Here is a 19,520-nt window from a genome sequence, read left to right on the forward strand (position 1 = left end):
TATCCTTCCAAGCAGCGAGTCCAGGATATTCGGGCTTTGAATCCAATCTTTTAGCTTCTATCCTGAGTTTCAGTCAGAATGACCCTGAAGCTGTTTTGCCTCATGGGCTCCTGCAACCTGCTGGTAGATCATGCCAGGTGGCATATGCGGGCTTTGCCCTGGGACCTAATGTTCCAGTGGGCACAGCATCAGGGGAATCTTTTTGACTGTGTTCAAGTCTCGGAGGGCACTACATGTCAATTGCAGTGGTGGCTAACGAACCAGGATTGGGTCAGTGGCATTTGCTTTTACCTTCCCAACCGGAGTACACAGCAGTGAAGGATGCATCACTTCTGGGGTGGGGTGGGGTGGCCACAACGGAGAGGCGGAGATCATGGGCCTCTGGTTTCCGGCGGAGTCAGGGCTTCACACCAACCTTCTGGGGCTTTGGGCAATCCGTCTTGCACTGAACGCATTCCTTCCTACTGTCCGGTGAAGAGTAGTGCAGGTGTTCACGGACAACACCAACGCCATGTGGCACTGCTACAAACAGGGCGGGGTAGAGTGGGGTGGTGGATCCTATGTCGAGAGGCTCTCCGTCTCTGCATATGGCTGGAACATCAGGGCGTATCCCTGGTGGTTCAATACCTGGCAGGTTCATTGAACACCAGTGAAGATGAACTCAGCCGCATGATGGATCACGAATGGCATCTTCACTCAGAGGTGACGCAAGGTATCTTTCAGCAGTGGGGCGAGCCTTGGTCAGATCTATTTGCCACCGAAGAGAAAGCGCAATGTGAGCAATTCTGCGTGTTGGAATTTCCAAGGCGGCATTTGCTATGTGACGCCTTTCCACCTATACCACTTCTGCCCAGAGTGCTAAAGAAGATCAGGCGCGACCCGGCCCAAGTCATCCTTGTGGTTCCGGATTGGGCACGAAGAATCTGGTATCTCGAGCCGTTGCACATGGCCATTGATCCTCCAATCTGACTGCCTCTTTGGGAGGATCTTCTGTCGCAGCAGCGGGGAACGGTCCTCCACCCGAACCTGTCCAGTCTCCACCTCCTTGCGTGGAGATTGAGCAGCGACAGTTGACAGTCTTCGACCTTTCTTCCGAAGTCTGTGATGTTATCTTGGCAGCCAGGCATCCCTCCACTAAAAACGGTATACGCCTGCAGATGGAACAAATTTGTGACATGGTGCGCAGCAAAAGCTGTGGATCCCCTTTATGTCCCTCTTTCTGAAGTTTTCTTGTTTCGCCTGCCTTTGGCCCAGCAGGGCTCAGCTCTGGGTACTCTGAAGGGTTACATCTCAGCCATTTCAGCCTTTCTTAAGCTTCCTGATCAGCCTCTCCTTTTCAAGTCCTCTATTGTAAATCGCTTGCTTAAGGGCATCACTCATATTTATCCTCCTGTTCCCTTTGTAATGCCTCAGGGGACTTGAACTTGGTTGTTATTTACCTTATGTGTGCTTCCTTTGAGTCGCTTCATAACTTTCCACTCAGACTTCTTACTTTAAAGACTGCTGTTCTGGTTCCCATCACCTCTGCTCGTAGGGTGTGTGAGCTCCAAGCTCTTTCTTCAAAGCCTCGTTTTCTGGCTGTTCATCCGGACAATGTTGTCCTTAGAACTATACCTTCTTTTCTTCCCAAGGTGTTTACTTCTTTCCACATTGGTCTGACCATCACTTTCCCTCCTTTTTTCCGCCTCCTAATCCTTCTAAGGAGGAAGAGAGGCTCCAACATCTGGATCCAAAACGTGCGCTTTCCTTTTATTTGGGTTGCACCAAACAATTCCGGGTGGATGACCAGCTCTTTGTTGGCTACTAGGGCGCCAAAAAAGCTCAGCAGTGCACAAAGGGACCATCTCTAGGTGGGTCATTTTGTGCATCAAAGCTTGCTACTCTTTGGCAAAGAAGGAGCCTCCAGTGGGATTGCGCGCCCAATCCACTAGAGCGACGGCAGCTTTGGGACGGGGAGTTCCCATCAATGACATCTGTCAGACAGCTACATGGGAATCTCTGCACATGTTAACAAAACACTACTACCTGGACATCCAAGTCTGGAGAGACGGCTTCTTTGGCCGTTCTGTTATCCAGGACTTTCTGGTGTGAACTTGATTCACAGACCCACCCCTGGGGTTGGTATTGCTGGGATAACTATTCAAAAAGTAAGGAATCTATAACTAATTGTCTTTTTCAGATGAACAGGTTACTTACCTTCGGTAACGATATATCTTTAAGAGACATAGATTAGTTATAGATTCCTCACCGCCCCACCCATCCTCCCCGTTCTGCGAACTGACTTATAGCGTCAGAGAATGTTTCAGGTCCCTAGTTTTGTGCACTAGTGGTCAGTGTCCTGCATGGCTCTGCTCTTCTGGTGTGGAATGTTGTGTAAAAGAACTGACATCAGTGCGCGAGGGCAGTGTCTAAGTAGCTGCCTCAACGTTATCTTGGCGACCACAACGCCAACGGCTAACGCAGAGCCAAACAACGCCACCTTTCGACTCTCAGGGGTACTTCTGACGAAAAAATTCTTTGGATCCAGGTTGACTCCTGTGGGATAATTCAAAAGGTAAGGAATCTATACCTAATCTATGTCTCTTACAGATATATCAGTATTAAAGGTGAGTAACTTGTTCGTCTGAGCTGCCTGGCGGGACCCTGCACTCTAATCTCCACAGGATGCATTGCCATGCATGCGATTGAGTGGCAGAAATGAATTCTTTTGACTTGCCGAACAACCTGTTTAGGTGATTGATCTCATCATTTCAGCCAGACGCCATTCTATGAAGTCCTTATACACTGGGCATTGAGAGATATTTGTTGTCTGTTGTGGTGCCTGACACACTGCCCCTCTGCAGCCAAACGTTTCAATGTTTTTGTTTAGCCCAGCAAGGCCTGTGATGAGCATAGTAAAATTGTATTTGTCGACCCTTTCTTCTTCTTTGTATTTTTAATCAACCATCTCTCTTCAAATTGCTGATTATAATACCTTTATAAACATTTGCAGGTGTCCCTCGAAGCCACTTGTTAAACCACAATGGGGTCGGTAGGCGTCGTCCGCGGCTCCGCGTCCATCATCGGCGTCGTGGGCGCCGTGATGACGTTGTCTGAGTAGTTAGACGCCGCCTCCGCGTGCTGACGTCAGTTCTTCTTTTTTCCGCGCCAGCAAGCGCAGATCCGGAAAAAGTTGTACCCTAGTCAATTTTTTACTAACTTTTTATGATCCTTTTGATCTACTTTCGAAGTCTCTCGACTCTAACGGTGCCGGTAGGGATGCCCGGGTTCAAGCCCTGCGCCGACTGCAACCGACTGATGTCTGTTACCGACCCCCATCGCCGGTACCTGCACTGCCTAGGCCCGGACCACGACGACAAGTCCTACTCCGACTGCCGGGCCCTGACGTCTAAAGCTAGACGGGAGCGGTCCCGTAAGCGACTCGAGCTTCGGCATTCCGCCCCGCGCCGCTCGAGGTCCCGGTCCGAAAGGAGGTCGAGGGACCGGTCGTCACAGTTCTGGGAGTCGTCATCGGTCTTTGGGTTCGAAGTCCTCAGGTAAGAGGCACAAGAAGTCGAAGAGGCAAGATCGCTCTTCTGACTCCCCCGACGCTCGCGCAATGCGGCAGGGGGTTCGGGCGACACCACCCACGCGACTCCGCCGGAGCCGCGGGCGTTGCGTCCTGCTCCATACCCGCCGGTCCCTGGGCAGCACGCAACGCTGGAGGAGATCCAGGCCTTCCTCTCTCCACCAACTGTGGCTACAGAGGAGGGGGCATCTTATGCCATGGTGGTTAAGAGGGCAGCTGAGTTCCTTGAACAGGCGCGCCCCTCGACGGAGGTCAGAACTAATCTCCTGACTGAAGTGCTTCAGCCTGGGGCTTCCATCTCAGAGCCCCTTTTGCCCTTTAATGAAGCGCTTACAGATGTCCTTCTAGGCACATGGTCCAAACCTAGCACAGGGACTCCTGTGAGAAGGACAATCGCCCGCCACCATCTCCCAGCTCGGGGCGACCCAAAGTTCCTCAGCCAGCACCCACCCCAAAATGTTTGGTGGTGCAAGCCTCTATGTCACAGGGCACGTTGTTTTCTGCTCCTCCGGATAGGGAATCCAAAAGGCTGGATTCATTTGCGAAGAAGTTTTTTTCTTCCTACAGCCTAGCATTGTGGTCTGTGAATACTGTGTGCTTATTGGGCCATGTCTCCCACTCACTTTGGGAGATGGTTGCACAAGTGCTGCCACAAGTCCCGCAGGTGGCCCGGGCTGTTCTCTTTCAGGCAATTAAGGATGGGAGAGATGCAGCAAAATTCACCATAAGGTGTGGCCTTGATACGACGGATTCGCTGGTCAGATCTATTTCCACGACAATGGCCTTGAGACACCCTTTTGTGACAATGGACAGGGTTTCCAACTGCGTGAGCCCTACCCTAGCCACCATCCTGCGCAGGCTTCCAAAGCCAGACGTGGACGTGATTCATTCTGGAATAGGAATGGAAGCCAGAAGTCGTCGGCCACCCTGCCCTCGGCAGTCGCAGCCTCCAAGCACACGTAGTCTGACTCTGCAAGACCACATGACTCCAGTTGGCGGGAAAATCCAACATCATTTCCCCCATTGGAGGTCCATAACATCTTGCAGATCATTCAGGAGGGATATTCCCTGCCTTTCCTTTTTTTTCCTCCTCCTCCCATTCTGCCAAATCAGGAATGGCTGACGGAGAATCATTTAAAATTGCTCCTGGGGGAAGTTACAGCTCTCTTGCCCAAGGGAGCTATATAAAAGGTCCCATTTTCAGAAGTAGGCAGTGGCTGTTATTCCTGCTAATTTCTGTTTCTGAAGAAGAAAAAAGGGTTGCAGCCCATTTTAGATCTTCAGACCGTCAATCTCTTCCTCAAGAAGGAGTAATTTAAGATGATCACTCTAGCTGAGGTCTTGTCTGCCCTAGACCAAGGAGGCTGGATGGTAGCGTTGGACCTTCAGGATGTGTATTTTCATATCCCCATCCTGACGGGCAACAAGCAGTATCTGCGGTTCAAGGTAGATCACAAGCACTTTCAGTTTATCATGTTCCCCTTCTGCCTTACCAGTGCCCCTCGAGTGTTCACCGAGGTGATAGTGGGCACAGCTCATCTGCGCAGGTTAAGGGTGTCACTCTTCCCCTACCGTGACAACTGGCTGTTGAAGATGTCTCCCACCTTCAGACTATGGCGGACCTCCTGCATTCGCTGGGGTTCTCTATAAAGGTGCAGAAGTAACACCTGACTTCTTCACAGACGCTCCTTTTCATCAAAGCTGTTCTGGACACAATGCAGTTTTGGGTCTATCCCCCCCGAGTAGCGAGTCCAGGATATTCAGTATATGATTCAGATTTTTCGGCCTCTATCCTGGATTTTGGTGAGACTGACGCTGAGGCTATTGGGCCTCAAGGCCTCCTGCATCCGTTAGTAAAGCGTACCAGGTGGCGTATGTGGGCTCTGCAGTGGAAATTGAAGTTCCAGTAGGCACAGCATCAGGGAAATCTCACCCACGTGGTCCAGATCTCGGAATGAACTGGAGAGAACTTCAGTGATGGTTGACGTACCGCGATTAGGTCAACGGCAGACCCCTCTCCCTTCACCAACCAGATCTAGCAGTTGTGACAGATGCGTCACTTCTGGGATGGAGCAGCAATCTGGGGGAGATAGAGATCAGGGAACACTGGTCTCTTGAGGAATTGGGGCTCCTCATAAATTTGTTGGAGCTCCAAGTGATTTGATTGCCATTGAAAGCATTTCTTCCTTCTGTCAAGGGGAAGCTAGTGCAGGTGTTCACGGACAACACCATTGCTCTATGATACTGCAACAAGCATGGCGGGGTAGGGTTGTGGACCCTTTGTGGAGAGGCGGTGCGTCCCTGGACTGGCTGGAACTGCAGGGCATAACCCTGGAGATTCAACACCTGGCAGGTCCTCTGAATGCCAGGACGGACAAACTCAGCCGTTGATGCCAAGTGGATCACGAATGGCGTCTCCAGTTGGTGGTGGCGCAAGGTCTCTTTCATCAGTGGGGAGAACCTTGGTTAGATTTGTTCACCTCCTAAAAGAAGCGCACTGTCAGCAATACTGCGTGCTGGAGTTTTTAAGGTGGCTATCGCTCGGCAACTCATTTCATCGCGAGTGGAGCTCCGGCCTGCTGTACGCCTTCCCACCCATATCACTCCTGCCCAGGGTTATGAAGAAGATCAGGAGTGACTGGGCCCAAATCATTTTGGTGGCTCCGGACTGGGCGAGGAGAGTCTGGTTTTCAGAGCTTCTGAACATGAGCATCGATACTCTGATCAGGCTGCCCCTTTGGGAAGAATCTTCTGTTGCAGCAGCAGGTGAGGGTTCTCCACCTGAAACTGTCCACTCTGCGATTCCATGCGTGGGGATTAAGCAGCAGCAGTTAATGGCCTTTGTCCTTCCTCTCGAAGTATGTAACTTTATTTTTGCAGCCAGGCGGCCCTCCACTAAGACTGTATACACCTGCTGTTGGCAGAAATTAGTATTATATTGTATAATAACATAACATGTGTATTTGTAAAGCGCACGTTCACCCAGAGGTATCTTGGTGCTGAATAACAGATTTTTATTGTTACCTAAATCAATGGTACTCATTTTATCGACCTCAGATAGATGAAAGGCTAAGTAGACCCGCCTGGATTTGAACCTGTGACCATGAACCCCGTCGAACACTGGCTCCTGCAGTGGACGCATTAGTCCACTGTGCCACCAGACCCAACAGAACAGAAAGATCTATTGACCCTCTTTGTGCTTCTCTTTCCACTGTTTTTATTCATTCTAACCCTTGCCCAACAGGGCTCTGCTTTAGGAACTCCCAAGGGTTACCTTTCTGGTCTGTCTGCGTTTTTGCTGCTGTCAGACCAAGCCTGTCTTTAAGTCCCCAATTGTACATAGGTTTCTGAAAGGGCTGGCTCACTTGTTTCCACCCACGCCCTTTGTTATGCCACAGTGGGACCTTAATTTGGTTCTCACCTATCTGATGAGTGCTCCCTTTGGCCTTTACATAACTGTCCCCGGGCTGTTTTGATTGTTGACAGTAAAAACAGCCTTCTTAGTGGCGATGACATCTGCGTGGAGAGTGAGTGAGTGAGTGAGTGAGTGAGTTCCAGACATTATTTTGCATTACTCCCTATCTGATATCTTTTCCTTTTTTACCAACGGTCGTGACCCCATTTCATATGTGTCAATCCATCACATTGCCCATCTTCTTTTCTCCCCAGCATCCCTCTAAGGAGGAGGAGTGTCCCCACCGACTGGACTCAAAAACAGTGTTGTCGTTCTACCTTGACCGCACAAGAGAGTTCCGGGTGGACAACCAAGTCTTTGTGGGGTACGTGGGAGCGAAGAAGGGAAGGGCAGTACAGAAAAACACCATCTCTCACTGGGTTGTTCTCTGCATTAACATCTGCTATGCCTTGGAAAAGCAGCAGCCCCCTGAGGGATTAAGGCACATTCCACCAGGGGAAATGCTGCAACTTTGGCCTTGGATCGGAGAGTCTCAGTCCTTGACATCTGTCAGGCAGCAACGTGGGCTTATTTGCACATGTTTGCAAAACAATACTTCCTGGACAGTCTCGTCCACAGAGAAGGGAATTTTGCCTGTTCAGTCTTGCAGGATTTTCTAGTTTAAGGTATTGGTCCACACCCACCGCCGGGATGGGATGACTTGGGTAACTGATTCAAAGGTAAGGAATCTGCAGCTAGAATTCTCTATCAGATGAACAAGTTTCTTACCTTTGGTAACACATTATCTGGTAGAGACTCTAGCTGCAAATTCCTTAGAGCCCCACCCATGCCTCCCCGCCTTGCTGAATGATTTTGTTAGGACTAGGGTTCCTCTCCTTTTCAGGGCCGTAGTTTTGCACACGACTAGATCGGTTACTTCGTAGCTCTGCTCTTTTGGTGTGGAAAACACGAAAGGTACTGATGTCCGCTCGCCTGTGTGGCACCTATAAAGGTACAGCGACGTCATACCGGACGCCAACAATGCCGACGATGTCACACGGATTTGAATGGAGCCACCCGGCGGCGCATAAGGGGTATTTCTCAGCAAAAGTTTCTGACTCCAGCCTGATGCCTGGGAAATTCAAAGGTAAGGACTCTGCAGCTAGATACAGTCTCTACTAGATAATGCGTTACCAATGATAAGTAACTTGTTCTTTGCTGCTGAAACCAGTAATACATTTTGAAGGGTGCCAAAGAACCTATTAATACGCGGAGATCTAAAGGGTTTTGCAGGGGGGTTTTAAATAAGTACTTTTTAAATAATTCACTCAGACTATCCAGAAAAATGTTACACCCCATATTTGTAAACATGCAATATAAATAGCAAAATAATAGAAGCGTTGTGCAACCTGCATGTTATTAGTTGAAACCAGGCTAGGCCTACTAAATATTTCATTCTTCTGAGCTCAATCAAGCAAGTACCAATGTGATGATTTGCATTGCTTATAAATGATTTTAAAAAGTGATAACTGAGTTCTATAAAAATGTTTTAATTCTGTTTTGTTTGTAACAGTTGATTATGGATGTCTCCATTATGCATATTTTAAAAAGTAAAAATTTACATATGTAGTTCAAATTGATCTCATGTACTTTGTCCATCAAATTTGATGTTTAAACCTATTATCAATATTGAACGTTTACTAATTAAAGTTAAAGTGCTAACTTTTTCTGCTGAATATGGTTTTCCACAATAATTTTCCTGATTGTCATTATTATTTTTCATGTAGGTCAAGATATAATGCATCATGGTACGTCCAGTAGCAATGAGTTGAATGGAAGCATAAGACTGACACCAACAATTGGCAATCAGCCCTCGGGTGCCACTTTAACAATAAGCAATGATCAGCTTTTGTCACAGGCCTCAACACTGACCACTTCTTCAGGTACATAAAGTTCACTTTATATAACAAGGGTAGGAAGACGAAATAAAGAAGATTTACTTATTGGTCTTTTGTGCATCAAGACGGTGGAAGTTGCATATTTGCAATTTCCTGTTCCATTTGATTCCCGCATTGAAAGATTTGCAGTTTTATATTTTTTAGAATGTTATCACTTCCAGCAGAGCACACCACTTCTTAGCTCAGGAAAGAGTGTTCTCCTTACACTGCTGGTAAATATTTTGGTGCATACACATCTTCTTGTAGGTTTTAAGTGTTTTTTTAATTTAGTTTTGGTACTCTTCCAATGGATGATTCTTCCTTTTGATTTCTCATCTTTGAAAGCACCTTTGACGTCATATTGGGGATAACACAACTTTACAACAGTTCTTTCCATCTGGAGGTAAGTAGCACTGTTAAGGCTGTTGCAAATCTCCTAGAAGGTCTATTAAGTAAGCACCTTTGTTCCTGGGGTCACTTCACTTTTTTCACTGTACCCTGACATCATTATTGGAAGCTATTTCTAACAGTTTCACATGTGTTTCAGGATTTTCTTCTAAATTGTTAATCAATTCAGTGTCTGACCATGTCTGCTCTAATAAAATAGTTTTTAGTATTGTGTTGCAAATGCAATAGACAGACATCTGTTTCTGACTCGTGAACACTTGTCGTGTGTGAAGCTCAAACACAGTCCTTCATATTTAAGGCTCCCTGTTTTCCGTTTTTACTGATTTTTACAGAAAAATACAGACAGAAAACATTCTTTTTCTTGTCTGTATTTATTTTAAAATGTGGATAAAAACAGAAATTGGGTTATATTTTGAGAAGTGGACATTGTTCCTTGCCTTCCTGCAACCAGAGGTGAGCGCGCTACGCTGCACAGCACGCGAGACCTCTTGCATCGGAGCTTTGATGGAATTTACCCGTCACGGATGATATTTTCTACAGCCCACCGGGAGTTGCCTGACCCTGTAATGGCATACAGAGAGAAAAGCGCGCTACATTTCGGGACCCGATTTTACGCCCCTCCTGCCAACAAAGCGTATATTTAGCCCTTGGTGCCTCCCTCACACGGGCCCTCAGTGGATGCCTTGGTTGCTGTTCTACGTGTTCTACTGTGCCTTATAAAGAGTTTAGGTCCATTTCCATGCCTGACTCCAAGATGACGGAAGCTGAACGCTGTTCCTTACTCGAGCAATAACTCACTCCATGGTGGTATCCTCTGCATGCTGGGTTCCCTGCAGGAGGCCTTAAAAGATATCCAAAAGAATTAACCCTGCAACCAACACAATATTAGGCAACCTTCCAATATACAGATGGCTGACCAAGTACTGCCTAATGCTCAATGAGGAGAACTGTCATGTTGTGTATCACCACCAGCACCACGTAATAGGGCTCTTATCCTGATCTTGTCATGTGCATTGCCAAATATTACACCAGGCATTCCCAGCACGCTCTGCTGCATAGAACAAGGATTCACAGGACACCAGTGTGAACAGTGTGCCCTCTTTGGATCAGAAACTGTTATATCTGCTGCACAAACAAGCTCTTCTGCCCGATCTCTAGGTTCCTTCTTCAACCTTCACGAAGAACAGGGAACACGCCCCTAGACCATGCTATCCAGTTGCTTTGGGACGGTGCCCTTCGCTAAATCTACCATAAGTGCCGAGTTTGCTGCTCTTTGCTTCCTCCATACGGTCAACTTTTGATTTCTCGGTGCTTCCTCACCTGCTCAGTATCCTGGTCCAAAACACAAAATGGCTAATAGAGGTTCCAAAAACAAGAAAGTGCACCCTGAATTCTCCATTTCGGACTCACCCATTAAGGCTAAGGGCGACCTCTCTGGATCGAAACGCCGTCGACTTCACAGCTTATTAATTGGCGTACTTTACTGATGTGGTTCAAATAATGCAAAAAAACTGTAATCTGTGATATCACCCGGTCACGTGATACGAGCCACCCAGTGTAGATAACTTGCACCTTGTTCACAGTGCGCCGTTCACGCTGTCTATTCCCTCACTTGCGTCGCCACTTTCACGACAAGTCACTTTTGTAGAGCACCAAGTTTTATATGGTTGTCACGTAATTAAGTTTATACAGTGCTGCTTAATAACTGTGTATTACTGACCATGAACGTATATTATAAATAAGATGATTTGACTATCTTGTCTTAAAACTTAGAGTGTTCTCCTTCTTTCCTTTACAGCAACGCGATGTGCATGCATGCTTAATTGACTGTTTATTTTCACCTATTGGGACATTGTTTTTGATTGTGGCAGAATGTTCAACAGCACAGTGGCGGCCGTGGAAACCGCCGTGGCGGCGGTCGGGGACAACGGCGAGGCCAGTCCACACCTTCCCCTGCAGCACCTGCCTCAAAACCCTCCTAGTCCATGCTTTCAGGCCCATGTGACACCAGTGGGGGGGGGGGCAGTGTTTGCCATCACCTCTTCCACTGGCGCACTGTCACGTCGGACAGGTGGGTGCTGCAAATCGTCCGAAGGGGCTACTCCCTCCCCTTCAAGGCGACCCCTCCAGCCATGCCACCGCAATTCCACCGCGTGCCGGGGATCACTTGCAACTTCTGCAAGAGGAAGTCACGGCCCTCTTGGCCAAGGGGGCCATTGAGCACGTTCCTGGGCCAGAAGTAGGGTGGGGTTGTTACTACCCCTACTTTCTGGTACCCAAGAAGGGCAAAGGGGGCCTACACCCTATCTTGGACCTACGGAAAGTCAACGGCTTCCTCCGAAAGGAGAAGTTCAAGATGCTGACTCTGGCTCAGGTCTTAGCTGCCCTGGACCCCCAGAGACTGGATGGTAGCGTTGGACTTGCAGGACGCTTATTTTCACATCCCCGTCCTCCCGGCCCACCGGCGTTACCTCCGGTTCACGGTAGACCACGAGCACTTTCAATTTACCGTGCTCGCCTTCGGCCTTACCAGCACCCCACGGGTGTTCACGAAAGTGATGGCGGTGGTCGCAGCCCATCCGCGCAGGTTAGGGGTGTCAGTCTTCCGCTACCTCGATGACTGGTTGTTGAAGGCGGGCTCGCCCCAGACAGTCATCAGCCACCTCCAGACTACGGCTGATCTCCTGCACTTGCTGGGGTTCTCCATCAACATGCCGAAGTCGCACCTGTGTCCCTCTCAGAAGCTCCTCTTCATCGGAGCGGTTCTGGACTCGGCGCAATTTCGATTTATCCTCCCGAACAGCGGGTTCGGGATATTCAGGCTCTGATTCCGATCTTTCAGCCTTTATCCTGACTCTCGGTCAGGTTGACGCTGCGGCTTCTGGGGCTGATGGCCTCCTGCATCCTTCTGGTGCATCACGCCCGGTGGCGGATGCGGGCTCTGCAGTGGGACCTGAGGTTTCAGTGGGCCCAGCATCAGGGCAACTTGTCCGACCATGTCTTGATCTCGGAGGGCACTGCAAGACAGTTGCAGTGGTGGCTCACGGACCGCGATTGGGTCAGTGGCAGATCCCTCTCCCTACCCCACCCGGAGCACGTAGTTTTGACGGACGTGTCCCTCCTGGGCTGGGGGGCCACATGGGAGAGGCGGAGATCAGAGGTCTCTGGTCTCCGGCGGAGTCTCAGCTCCACATCAACCTTCTGGAGCTGCGGGCGATCCGACTTGCATTGAAGGCATTCCTCCCCTCTGTCCGGGGGAGTGTAGTGCAGGTGTTCACGGACAACACCACTGCCGTGTGGTACTGCAACAAACAGGGCGGGGTGGGGTTTTGGACCCTATGCCAGGAGGCTCTGCGCCTCTGGCAGTGGCTGGAACATCAGGGCGTGACCCTGGTGGTTCAACACCTGGCAGGTTCCCTGAACGCCAGGGCGGACGAACTCAGCCGTCGGTGCATGATGAATCACGAATGGTGTCTGAACTCGGACGTGGCGCAAGGCCTCTTTCAGCAGTGGGGAGAGCCTTGGTTAGATCTATTCGCCACAGAAGAGAACGCGCAATGTCATCAGTTCTGCACGTTGGAATTTCCAAGGCGGCACTCGCTCTGAGATGCTTTTTGGTGCGAGTGGAGTTGCCGTCTATTGTACGCCTTTCCCACTATACCACTTCTGCTCCGAGTGCTGAAGAAGATCAGGCACGACAGGGCCCAGGTTATCCTTGTGGCTCCGGACTGGGCACAAAGATACTGGTATCCCGAGCTACTCAGCATGTCAGTCGATCCCCCGATTCCTCTGCCTCTTCAGGAGGACCTTCTGTCGCAGCAGTAGGGGACGGTCCTCCACCCGAACCTGTCCAGTCTCCACCTACAAGCTTGAAGATTGAGCAGCGACAGTTGAGGCCATTTGACTTGCCTCCCGAAGTCTGTAATGTCATTCGAGCAGCCAGGCGTCCCTCCACAAAGTCGGTATACGCCTGCAAGTGGAACAGATTTGTGGCATGGTGCACAGCAAAGGCTGTGGATCCACTCTCTGCACCCCTTTCTGAGGTTCTCCTCTTCCTTCTTTCTCTTGCCCAGCAGGGCTCTGCTCTGGGCACTATCAAGGGCTATCTTTCTGCCCTTTCCACCTTCTTAAGGCTCTTTGATCAGCCTTCCTTGTTCAAGTCCCAGATTGTAAATAGGTTTTTGAAGGGCATCACACTCATGTTTCCTCCTGTTCCTTTCGTGATGCCCCAGTGGGACTTGAATCTTGAACTCACCTATCTAATGTGTGCTCCCTTTGAGCCACTCCATAACTGTCCTCTCCGTCTTCTTACCTTGAAGACTGCTTTCCTGGTTGCCATCACCTCTGCCAGGAGAGTGAGTGATCTCCGGGCTCATTCTTTTACACCTCCTTTCCTCTCTGTCCATCCGGACAAGGTTGTGTTGCGGACGAGACCTCTTTCCTGCCCAAGGTTGTCACGGCCTTCCACATCAGGCAGTCCATTACCTTGCCCACCTTCTTTCCGCCTCCGCATCCCTCGAAAGAGGAAGAGAGGCTCCACCGTCTGGACCCAAAACGTGCGCTCTCTTACTATCTGGATCGCACACACCAGTTCCGGGTGGATTAACCAACTCTTTGTTGGTTACGTGGGCGCTAAGAAGGGAAAGGCGGTGCACAAGCGGACCATCTCGCGGTGGATCATCTTGTGTATCCAGGCGTGTTACTCCTTGGCTAAGAAGGAACCCCCTGTTGGACTAAGGTCGCATTCCACTCGTGCCACGGCGACTACCACTGCCCTGGGCCGAGGAGTGCCCTTGCAGGACATTTGCCAGGCAGCTATGAGGGCTTCGCTGCACAAGTTTGCAAAACACTATTGCCTGGACAGCCAAGTCCGGAGGGATGGCTTCTTTGGCCGTTCTGTCCTCCAGGACTTTCTGGTGGGACTATTAGTTCGCAGACCCACCACCGGGGTTGGTATTGCTGGGGTATCTATTCTAAGGTAAGGAATCTATCACTAACGTGTCTCTTTCAGATGCACAAGTTAGTACTGGCACTACATTAGTTAGTGATAGATTCCTTACCGACCCACCCATCCTCCCCGTTCTGCGAACCGATATCTAGTGTTAAGGTCATCCCCTTTCAGGGCCCTAGTTTTATGGCACCAGTGTTGGATCTATCATGGCTCTGCGTATCTGGTGCGGAAAAGCTGTGTATCAGAACTGACGTCAGCGCGCATGGTCGGCGTCTAAGTACTCCGACGTCATTCCGGCGCTAACAACGCGGACGACGGACGCAGAGCCGCGGACGACGCCTGCCGGCGCGCAGGGGTATGCTACGCAAAATTTTCCGGATCCAGTCTGACACCTGGGGATATTCTAAGGTAAGGAATCTATCACTAACTAATGTCTCTTACAGATATATCGTTACACAAGTAGTAACTTGTGCGTCTGGGGTTAAGTTCATTCTGGTGTGAGAAGGGTGACTACATTATCTCTGTAAGTCTGTATTCTTCAGTTTTTGTTGTTGTTTATTTGGTGTTTCCTCTGGTTGCATAGACTTAAGATTTTGGATATGTCTCTAAAGGGTGAAGGTGGGGAGGAGATTTATTATAGGGCCGGCCCGCCACACTGCACGGGTCACAGCAAGTATCGAGTCTGCCTGTAAAAATGTGACCTACTGGTATTTCACCCCTGTCCACCTTCATAAAGGCAACCCAGCCAGAAGCGCTGGCTGCTGGAGTGGGTGTGGGTCTCCTGGGATGAGCCTCTATCTCCTTTGGGCATGCCCAAAGCTGACAGCATATTGGGCAACAATACTTGTGGACAGAGATACGCATTTGAATACCCAGCTCCCACGATTATCCGCATATGTCATTCTGGGCCTCCACAATGCCCTTACATTTCCATTGACGTTCCATAGAGGGAGCGAGATCGGTCTCACACTAGGAGTCACCCTTCAGAGAGCTTTGGAGTCCCCCTTCAGAGAGTTTTGGAGTCCCTTGCTATCCACAGAAGCCCGAGAATTGACATGCCCTAGATATTTACATATACTGTAGCTTACAGCAGACACACCTCCATCTGCCAGTACTGGCAAGTGAAATGACACTTTTAGAGGGTCATTGGCCATGGGGAATACATTGAATTATCTGTGAGTACCCGGGGGGGAAGGGGGAGGAGTTTGTTATATGGGGGATTGTTTTATTCCTGAGGGTTTATGTTTTCTAGCTTCAAAGTCAACATACGTCTGGTACGCTCTTATATGGTATGTTTTACTGAAAAGCAATTAAGAAATGTAAACCGTAAAGGTGGTTTTTGAGCCAAAGTTGACTTTACCTTGGAAAAGTAGGTATCTGAAAGAGACACGTTAGTGATAGATTCCTTACCTTAGAATATCCCCAGGCGTCAGACTGGATCCGGAAAGTTTTGCGTAGCAGTACCCTTGCGTGTCGGTAGGCGTCGTCTGCGCCTCCGCGTCCGTCGTCGGCGTCGTGGGCGCCGTGATGACGTCGTCGGAGTACTTAGACGCCGCCTCCGCGTGCTGACGTCAGTTCTTCTTTTTTCCGCGCCAGCCAGCGCAGATCTGGAAAGAGCAGTTCCCTAGTCACTTTTTGACTAAACTTTTGTGATCTTTTGATCCGTTTCGAAGTCTTTACGACTCCGAAGGTGCTGTTAGGGATGCCCGGATTCAAGCATTGCGACGAGTGCGACCGTACCATGTCGGTCACGGATCCCCACCGCTTGTGCCTGATGTGTATGGGCGTCGACCATGACGACGAGGCCTGCTCCGACTGTCGGGCCCTTTCGAGGAAGGCCAGGCGGGAGCGGTCCCGCAGGCGACTCGAAATCCGCCAGTCGGCCCCGCGCCGTGTGAGGTCCCGGTCCCACGGGAGGTCGAGGGACAGGTCGTGGGGACGGAGCCGTCACAGCTCCGGGAGTCGGCGCCACTCCTCCGGGTCCAAGTCGTCAGGTAAGAAACATAAGAAGTCGAAGAGACATCATCGCTCTTCTGGCTCCCCCCGACGCTTGCGCGATGCGGCGGGGGGTTCGGGTGACACCGCCCACGCGGCTCCTCGTGAGTCGCGGCTCCTCGTGAGTCGCGGGCACCGCGTTCGGCCCCATACCCCCCGGTCCCTGGGCTTAACGCGACGCCGGAGGAGATCGAGCGTTTCCTCATTGCCATGAGGTCCCTTTCTCCTCCGACGGGTTCCGCGGCGCCTTCGGGCCCAGTGAACCCGTCTGGGGGCCCTAGTGGGTCGGGGGCTACGACCCCGACGCCGTCGGGTGCTTCGGCCTCGACGCCTCCGGCGCCTTCGGGCCCGGCGCCGCAGGGCCCCACGATCCCGACACCGCCGGTGCCCTCGGGCCCGGCGCCGCAGGGTACAGTGGCCCCGGCGTCGTCGGCGCCTTCGGGCCCGGCGCCGCTGGACCCTCCTCGGGCGATGGATCGTCACCGGTGGACCTTACGACCCCCCCGGCGTCGGTCCGTGTGGTGTCCCCTCCGGCGTCGTCCTCGGGCGGCGCCGTCCCCGATGCCTCCTCTCAATCGGTTCCGACGTCGGGACGATGCCTATCGGCGCCGCTCTCGACACCGTTCGGAGATTTTCATTTCTATGAACCGTCCTCATTTACTTATGACCCTGAATCTCAGGAGATGGGGGAAGAGGAGAATTGGGAGGGGTCTGAGGACCCTCTGACAAGGGAGTGTCAGTCTAACATGGACTGGACAGGAGACCTTGGGGAGGCCAGTGGCCTGGACACCTCTCCAGACACTGGATTCGTCTCTCCTCCTACCGTGGCATCGGAGGAGGGTGCTACTTATAGTGTGGTGTTGATGAGGGCTGCTAAGGCCTTGGGCCTTGAGCTCCCCGTCGCGGCCGTGAGGACTAACCTCCTCACTGAGGTCCTTAAGCCGCAGTCATGCTCCATGGAGCCTCTGCTGCCGTTTAATGAGGCCTTGACGGACGTTCTTTTGGGCACTTGGTCCAGGCCCGCTACAGGTTCGCCTGTAGATAGGAACGTGGCCAGACGCCACCGCCCGGCCCCGGGCGACCCATGTTTCCTGTCCACCCACCCCACCCCCAAGAGTCTGGTTATCCAGGCCTCTAACTCCCAGACCGCCTTCCCCACGGCTCCGCCGGACAGGGAGTCCAAGAGGTACGAGGCCTATGGCAAGAAGGTATTCTCGTCCCTTAGCTTGGGACTGCGGTCTTCCAACACCGCATGCCTCTTGGGCCGTTACACCCACTCTCTGTGGGAAACGGTGGCGGAAGTGCTGCCAGAGTGTCCTTTGGAGGTACGGGCCAAACTCGGCCAAGCCCTAGTGGAGGGCCGGGACGCAGCAAAGTATTCAATCAGGTGCGGACTGAATACTACTGACTCGCTGGGCAGAGCGATGGCTACGACGGTGGTGATACGACGCCACGCCTGGCTGAGATCCGCCAACTTCTCGGCAGACGTCCAAAATACACTCATGGACATGCCGTTCGATGGCCGTCGCCTCTTTGGCGACAAGGCAGACCACGCGCTTAAGCGCTTTAAGGACTCCAGGGCTACGGCCAAGTCCTTGGGCCTCTCGGCCCCGCGCCAGCAAATGGGTGCCTTTCGCTCCTTTCGTGGCCAAGGAAGGGGCGCCCCCACACGTGCCGCCAGCCACTCGCCGCAAACTGTCGTCCAGCGCGGCGGCGGCCGTGGAAACCGCCGTGGAGGCAGTCGGTGAAACAAGCGGAGCCAGTCAACACCTGCCCCCGCAGCATCCGCCTCTAAACCCTCCTAGTCCGTGCTTTTCGGCCCATGTGACGCCAGTGGGAGGCAGGGTTCGCCATCACCACTCTCACTGGCGCACAGTCACTTCGGACTGGTGGGTGCTGCAGATCGTCCGAAGGGGCTACTCCCTCCCCTTCGAGACGACCCCTCAAGCCATGCCACCGCAACACCACCGCGTATCGGGGGATCACTTGCGGTTCCTGCAGGAGGAAGTTTCGGCCCTCTTGCCAAGGGGGCCATCGAGCGTGTTCCTGGGCCAGAAGTAGGACGTGGTTGCTACTCCCACTACTTCCTGGTACCCAAGAAGGGCAAAGGGGGCCTACGCCCTATCTTGGATCTGAGGAACGTCAACGGCTTCCTCCGGAAGGAGAAGTTCAAAATGCTGACACTGGCTCAGGTCTTGGCTGCCCTAGACCCGGGAGACTGGATGGCAGCGTTGGACTTGCAGGACGCGTATTTCCACATCCCCGTCCTGCCGGCCCACCGGCGTTACCTGCGGTTCACGGTAGGCCTCGAGCACTTTCAGTTTACCGTGCTCCCCTTCGGCCTTACCAGCTCCCCACGGGTGTTCACGAAGGTGAAGGCGGTGGTCGCAGCTCACCTGCGCAGGTTAGGGGTCTCAGTCTTCCCCTACCTAGACGACTGTTTGTTGAAGGCGGGCTCGCCCCAGGCAGTCGTCAGCCACCTCCAGACTACGGCGGATCTCCTGCACCTGCTGGGATTTTCCATCAATGTGCCGAAGTCACACCTGTGCCCCTCTCAGAAGCTCCTTTTCATCGGAGCGGTTCTCGACTCGGTGCAGTTTCGATTTTACCCGCCCGAACAGCGGGTTCGGGATATACAGGCTCTGATTCCGATCTTCGGGCCGTTATCCTGGGTTTCGGTCAGGTTGACGCTGCGGCTTCTGGGGCTGATGGCCTCCTGCATCCTTCTGGTGCATCACGCACGGTGGCGGATGCGGGCTCTGCAGTGGGACCTGAAGTTTCAGTGGGCCCAGCACCGGGGCAACCTGTCCGACCATGTCCTGATCTCGGAGGGCACTGCGAGACAGCTGCAGTGGTGGCTCACGGACCGCAATTGGGTCAACGGCAGATCCCTCTCCCTTCCCCAACCGGAGCACGTAGTTGTGACGGACGCGTCCCTCCAGGGCTGGGGGGGGCCACATGGGAGAGGCGGAGATCAGAGGCCTCTGGTCTCGGGCGGAGTCCCGGCTCCATATCAATCTGTTGGAGCTGCGGGCGATTCGTCTGGCACTGAAAGCATTCCGCCCGTCTGTCCGAGGGAGTGCAGTGCAGGTGTTCACGGACAACACCACCGCCATGTGGTACTGCAACAAACAGGGCGGTGTGGGGTCGTGGACCCTTTGCCAGGAGGCTCTGCGTCTCTGGCAATGGCTGGAACATCAGGGCGTGACTCTGGTTGTTCAACACCTGGCAGGTTCTCTAAACGCCAGGGCGGACGAACTCAGCCGT

The 19,520-nt window shown here is 52.0% G+C and overlaps 1 protein-coding gene across 3 annotated transcripts in view; it reads left to right on the plus strand.

Moving 5' to 3' along the window:
- The window catches only part of ZNF236 (zinc finger protein 236), a 1,135,475-nt gene that overhangs the window by 811,457 nt on the left and 304,498 nt on the right, over positions 1-19,520 (plus strand). For all 3 annotated transcript variants that reach the window (XM_086965182.1, XM_086965180.1, XM_086965183.1), the window contains exon 26: positions 8,750-8,905. In XM_086965182.1, the coding sequence (XP_086821308.1) occupies positions 8,750-8,905 (156 nt within the window). The remainder of the gene's footprint in view (positions 1-8,749; positions 8,906-19,520) is intronic.

The sequence above is a fragment of the Lissotriton vulgaris genome, chromosome 4_1 (genome assembly GCF_964263255.1).
Source record: "Lissotriton vulgaris chromosome 4_1, aLisVul1.2, whole genome shotgun sequence".
Lineage (NCBI taxonomy): Eukaryota > Metazoa > Chordata > Amphibia > Caudata > Salamandridae > Lissotriton > Lissotriton vulgaris.